Source organism: Nicotiana tomentosiformis, chromosome 1 (assembly GCF_000390325.3).
Source record: "Nicotiana tomentosiformis chromosome 1, ASM39032v3, whole genome shotgun sequence".
Classification (NCBI taxonomy): domain Eukaryota; kingdom Viridiplantae; phylum Streptophyta; class Magnoliopsida; order Solanales; family Solanaceae; genus Nicotiana; species Nicotiana tomentosiformis.
Genome location: NC_090812.1, coordinates 92,497,630 through 92,504,169, shown reverse-complemented (window position 1 = coordinate 92,504,169; position 6,540 = coordinate 92,497,630). Strand labels below are relative to the sequence as shown.

At 33.5% G+C, this 6,540-nt stretch overlaps 1 protein-coding gene across 3 annotated transcripts; it reads left to right on the top strand.

Annotated features, from left to right (window-relative positions):
* Positions 1–4,078: 4,078 nt before the first annotated feature.
* LOC104119182 (probable WRKY transcription factor 35) lies at positions 4,079–6,338 on the top strand. 3 transcript variants are annotated; one of them, XM_009630616.4, is made up of 3 exons: positions 4,079–4,432; positions 4,582–4,715; positions 5,582–6,338. In XM_009630616.4, the coding sequence occupies exons 2-3, from the start codon at positions 4,582–4,584 to the stop codon at positions 6,117–6,119; spliced, it is 672 nt and encodes a 223-aa protein (XP_009628911.1). In that variant the 5' UTR covers positions 4,079–4,432; the 3' UTR covers positions 6,120–6,338. The 3 variants fall into 3 exon arrangements, with proteins under 3 accessions (XP_009628911.1, XP_009628909.1, XP_009628910.1); XM_009630614.4 differs by having other exon boundaries at positions 4,093–4,432; positions 4,578–4,715; XM_009630615.4 differs by having other exon boundaries at positions 4,104–4,432; positions 4,578–4,715; positions 5,600–6,338.
* Positions 6,339–6,540: the final 202 nt, after the last annotated feature.

Here is a 6,540-nt window from a genome sequence, read left to right as displayed (position 1 = left end):
GCACGGCTTTGGTTCTGTAATTGAGCTATTGACACCTATTGAGCCTGCAACATTTCGAAGATCAACCATAGACTAATCCCGTCTTCTTCAACATTTTGTATGTTTCGAGTTGCCGATCGGGCTCCACCGCGAACGCTATTTTCGGGGTCGGTAGGCAAGTTTGCATCGATAGCCACATGTGAGTTAGCATCAATCGGGTCTGCGATCAGAATTCTAATGGGATCAGCAGGTGGTACCTCGTTTCCGGGCGCTATGTTGTTATTTTCACCTTGATGACCGGACTCGTTGTCAACATGCAGGGGTGCTGATTGAGAGTTCGACATTTTTTATTCTAGCCTGGAATCAAAGACACTTCAAAGAGCAAGAGTAAAGTAGTATGTGTTATGGAGATTCGTATCAAATAACCACTATTATCCTTAGCCCCACGGTGGGCGCCAAACTGTTTACCTTCAAAATTGGATAACAATTGAATTTGTACGTAGTTTTAAGGATACGTGATTTAACTTGATACAAAACGAGAAATCAGATTAATATTGAAATAAGCAATGCAAAAATAAATGCAAACCACACAAGTTGAACAATCTTAGCCTTGAAGGTTAGTCACGCTCGAGTCAGAAATACTTTTATCGATGCCAGAACAGAATAATAAGATAATGAGAACTAAAAATATTATTTTGTGATACGTGTTACGGTATTTTTAATGAATTATCAGACCCCCTTTATATAATAGAGGAGTCATATTCTAGGTACATTTCTATATAAGGTAAAAATCTCTTGATTTGTTGATTACTGGTTCCTTGCTGATACGTGCCGAGATTCTCGCCGTAATATCCGTCCGGTCGCGGATATTTCGGTCTTCGGTTAGTAATCCTCGAGCTCGTTCGAGGCTAAGGCCGACACCGGACTCAATTTTTCTCGAAGGCAGGTTTTCCGACCTCGGGTTCTAGCTCAGTGAGACTCGGGGTCGATCTTCGGTCCGTGATCACCATGTTCCAAACCCAATCTAGCAAGTTGAAGTCGAGCTCGGCTTCGACCGTATACATTACGAAAAACCTCAAGTACTCCAAACACCAAGGATATGAATATTTGGTTAATGAATCCTAAAGTGTTTTTGTAATGAGAATTAGGCATATTCTGGTGTCTAGAAAAATGTCACCTTATTTACTGCTTAGTCAAGTTAGCTAGCAGCTAGGCACTCCCCATATCTTTCGTGGAGACTACAGGTGCAAAGGCACCAATAATAGCAAAATGTTTTGTAAAAGCTGACTATTAAGAAGGGTTTAAATTACATTGACAGTTAAAAAGAAAAATTCAAAAAGTAGTAGTTGTAGCCTTGAAAAGAGAAAAAATTATACTACCAAATAAAGGTGGGAAAAAAGTTAATTCTTTATGCTATGGGGTATCTAATATAATTAAGTTAAATCCATTACTCTTAACACTTATCCCCCTTGCAAAGTAGTAATTGGTGCTATGCGCTGTGTGTCTATATATTGCTTTGGCATCTTTTTGCTTGGTTCAGAGAAATACGGGGTCGTTTGGTAGCTAGTTACACGGTAAATTATTTATATATTAGGAGTAACATAATTAATACCATATTTAGTAGCCTTTAGTTACTTTGCACAAAAGTCAGTATAACTATTAGGAGTATTATGTTTGATTGTTTTTTCTATTGGGTTATAAGTAATACATGGATAAGTTATGCAACAAATTTATGTATTATTTATGCAAGGTAGAATATGGAATAACTAATACATATATTAGTAATACATGGATTAAACAATCAAATGACTAAAAAATCCTCATATATATCTTAAATTACACATTGTATAATTAAAATAAAGTAGATATTTAACAAAAAATAATCTCTACATTACAAATTCATAAATTACTAATCTTTGCTTTAATAATCCTTACATAATTAATTCCTTCATAATTAAATCATGCATAACAAAATAATTAATCCCTGCATAACTAAGTCCTACATTACTAATATCAGCATAACTCTAACCAGCAACTAGGGGTGTTCATGATTCGGTTTGGGTCGATTTTTCCCTAAAAAGAAACCAAACCAAGTAAGTCGATTTTTCAAATATTGGAATCAAACCAAACCAATTAAGTCGGTTTTTTATCGATTCGATTTTTGTCGATTTTTCATTTTTTCGATTATTTATCGGTTTTTTCTTAAATATGAGACATACACTACCAAACACATATTTCGGCGACTACATTTTTAACGTAACACTATCAAACTAATTGCTCTTTGGAAAATCTATCATTTACCAAGATATATTGATGATAATTGACTCAAATAGTGATGAATAATTTAAGTACTCAATTAAAAATTAATTATTTTTAACATGAAATAAATTCTTGTACTTAGCAAAAGAAAACTACCAATCAAACTAGAAGACAAAGAATTAGATTATTATAATAGCAAAGAACTAGACCAAAAATACAAATGACTAATATGTACCATAAAATTTCATAAACTTTATTTATATATAAATTTCAGAAACTTTATATAAAAATATACATATATATGGGTGTAATAATAAATTTATATAGCTACTTTTATAGTCGGTTTGGTTCGATTTTTTCGGTTATTTTTTTATTAAAAACCAAAACCAAACCAAATTTGATCGGTTTTTAAAATTTAAAACCAAAACCAAACCAAATCTAAAAAGTATCGGTTTTTTTAGTCGGTTTGGTTCGGTTTTCGGTTTGGTTCGATTTTTCGGTTTTTTATGAACAACCCAACCAGCAACCAAACGACCCCGGAGCTTAATTTTTGTACATCGAAAGTGTATCATTTTTATGCTATGAGATTAAGATAACCTAAAATGTCTATAGTAATCAAATATGATTGATCTAAAAATACAGTAAAATAACTTTCTTTGACGGATAAATATACATAAATACGTAAAAAAAATTATATTGTCAATATATATAAGTTAAATCATTTACATTAATACTGCAATCATGTTTGGAGTTACATTCTTTAACTTAAAAGTGGCTATCTATTGCAAGAACAAGTTCTAATAACTCGTTTGGTCCGGCTTCTAAAATCAACTTATTTAAAAAAGTATTTTTTATCAAAAAGTGCTAATACGTAGGGTCCCCAAACCTCTCCCCCTATATTTGGAAGAGCTGTGCCTGTGCGGGTCTAGATAGACTTAGATTTAGAGAATTATTAGTTTTACGAGAAAAGTAAAACTACCATAAAGGAGTTTGGAATTTGTGGCACCACAAAATTAAAAACAGCAAAGCCGCCACTGGTTGGGCATTGGGCTGATGGGCGATGGCGACTCTATCAAGGATTTGCACCTCAATTCAGAGATTTTGGAGTTCCCAACGAATGCATGAGATGTTAACTTTCAATTACTTCTTTTCTAAAATACTAAACATCAAATATTGATTATTTTCAGATTTAATATAATATATCCACACAGGCAAAGTAATCTTGATTTGTTGACGAGATATCTTTATTTTTAATTAAGGTTCGAGCTTCACAAACCGAAAAAGGTTCGAGCGTCAAAACCGAAAATCTTTCTGTCCCGAGTGATAAATGTGTTACGATCGAAATAATCAGGTGTTAATATACCAAAAGATATATAAATATTTAACAATTGACCTAATATCAAGAGAACGATCTTACAAAAAGGCACACACAAGTGTCAGGTTAACACTTGTCTTACAAATTTTCTCCCTTAAATAAGACTCTTAAATGCCTTAAGCCTACATTGTGAATGTTGTTAAATGAGTATAAGAATTCTCAATTTATTGAAGTCCAAAAATTTTCTCCCTAGATAAAAGAACTATTCAAATATGAAATAATTGTATTTTTTTTTTATAAAAGATAAAATTAATTATGATAAATATGTTATACTTCAAAAAAAAAAAAAAGTAAATATGAAAAAAAAAATTGAGCCGTCATATTATATTCGTATTCTAGTTCTAGATAAAAGGAGCAAATATAGAGTAGTTTTATGATTAAAGAGGATAGTGGGGAGGGTGAAAATGAATCAATATTCCATATTGGCACAGTTATAGTTGAGTGGAGTTGTAGCTCTATAATTAATGAGTGATAAAGATGGGGTGAAAACAACTTGTATAACGTGTAGTTTTGTCATCTCTCTAGTTCATCCCTTTGCTTCTTTTTCTCATTCTCTCTCTCTCTCCTAATCAATTGGAGATTTCCCTAATATCTATTCCATTACTTCCCTTGTTATTGTTCTCACTGCAGCTCCATTTCCTTCGCCTTAACTGTCCCCTTGTTTATCCTGTGAAGGAAAAAGGAAGTTTTTTAATCCCAAAAACAGAAAACAAGAAAGCAGAAGGAAGATCATTTAGTCATGGGTAAAAGTAGGCCACCAAAATCAGAGTCTAAAACTTCAAGACTGCTTGAACCAGAGTTTGTTGCCCCCAAAAAGAGGTGATTCAGTTCACTTTCAATTCATAAGGCTTTAAATTAGAACACATATTTGTGTTACCTGACTTTAGAGAAATTATGTATGTAAACATAAAAGGAGACTCTATTCTTTTTTCTTTCCTAACAGCTGTGAATGTGCTCATGTTAGGAAGATGACTCAGAAAGTTGTGATCACAGTGCAAATGGAAGCAAATGCTATAAAGCAGAAGAATGAAGGGGCTCCTTCAGATTGTTGGAGCTGGAGAAAATATGGACAGAAACCCATCAAAGGATCCCCTTATCCCAGGTGCATTTATTATTTTTTTCCCCTTCTAAATCTGTTAACTGTTCTTTTGTTAAAGCTTCCATTTTTCAGTGTTTATCTAAAATTTAAACTTGATAAGTTCAATATTTATATTCTCATTAGTTGAATCATTGGGCATTTGCAACTTTGGGTTTAAAACTAAATACTTATATATATATATATATATATATATATATATATATATATATAATATATATATTAGTAAATACACTGTAATCCCAGATATAGATTGCAGAATCTGTTGAATTCTTGATGAATTCAATATTTTTATATTCCAATGTAAAAATATATTGAGTTTAGTTGAACCTGTTGAATTTGTGTTGCATCTGCCCATGTTTATGTCAGGGCTAAGTCTCTAGTGTGCATGCGGAGGTAATCCCCGATATATAGTTGATGAGTTCAGAATGGCTGTGATGATTCCGACCCCTTGCACCCCTCTGCCCCGTCCCTGATCAATGACGGAGCTATATGTATTCAAGGGGTGTCAAATCTTTTTTTATGTATCTATAATATATATTGACTCAACTTGACTGCTTCCTGAGTTTATTTTTTTATATTTTGACTCCGTTAATGAAAATTCTTTGTCTCGCCGAGGATCTCCCGGAAACAGCTTTTCTATTCTTTCGGGGTAGAGGTAAGGCCTGTATACATTCTACCCTCCCCATACCCCATTAGTGAGATTATTACTGGGTTATTGTTATTGTCCCATAATGAAAATTCTGACTTCACTACTGCTATTGATCATATGTACCCTGCCTTGATTCCCTGTGTGCATATCTTGGAGTGTTTTTAGTTGCCTATGCTTTTGAGATCCTTACTTACGTGTGAAGAATTCACTAAAAATGCAGTGATCATTTTGGATACAGGGGTTACTACAAATGCAGCAGCTCAAAGGGTTGTTCAGCTAAAAAACAAGTAGAAAGGTCCAGCACAGATTCATCCTTGTTCATCATTACATACACATCCACCCATAATCATCCAGGTCCAAATTTCCCTAACAAAGACACTGATCCTGTTACACAAGATACTGCCATGACTCTACAGCAAGATCAAGAACCAATAACGGATCGACACATGTCCCTCGAAGACAATGATGATGACTCACAAAGCTTCCATTACAGCAAATCCCCATTTAATAGTACTACCAGCATTTCCCAAGGCATACATGTCCAGCAAGAAGAGAATCAATTCACTGATAAATTCTTGGGAACAATTTCATATGATGATTTTCTGCCCCTTTCTTACCCTCAGCTAATGAAGTTTCCAAAATCAGAATTGTCAGAAGAAAATGACTTTTATGATGAACTAGGAGAGTTACAACTACCTCCATCTTTTACTTCCTTTGCAGGCATTTTTGAAGAGACAATCCTTGTAGATCCCTCTTAGTAAAAATGCGGAGATCACAGTTCAGATAGGTTATTGACAGGTAGTAGTGATATCTTAAGTTTGTGAATTTCTTCTCAATGCCTGAGGTCAAATCATTTCATTTGGCACATTGTAAGTATGATATCATCAGAAGGAGACTCAAATAGTATTTCATTTGTAGCCATGTAAAGGAAGCTCGCTGCTTTGTTTTTTATAATAGGATGGACACTTTCATTTTTCTCTTTTTTTTCGTTTTAAGTTTGCAACACTTTGTGTTAACCTGATTTTCTTTTTCTGTGCGCGAAAATATTTTTGTTGATATATAATAATACTAGTAAATTTCGAACTCAGAATATTTGTTTATTCTGATGCTATGCTGATAGAATCAAACATCCAACTTGAAATTTTAAGATCATGAGTGAACAACTCAAAACATTTATAA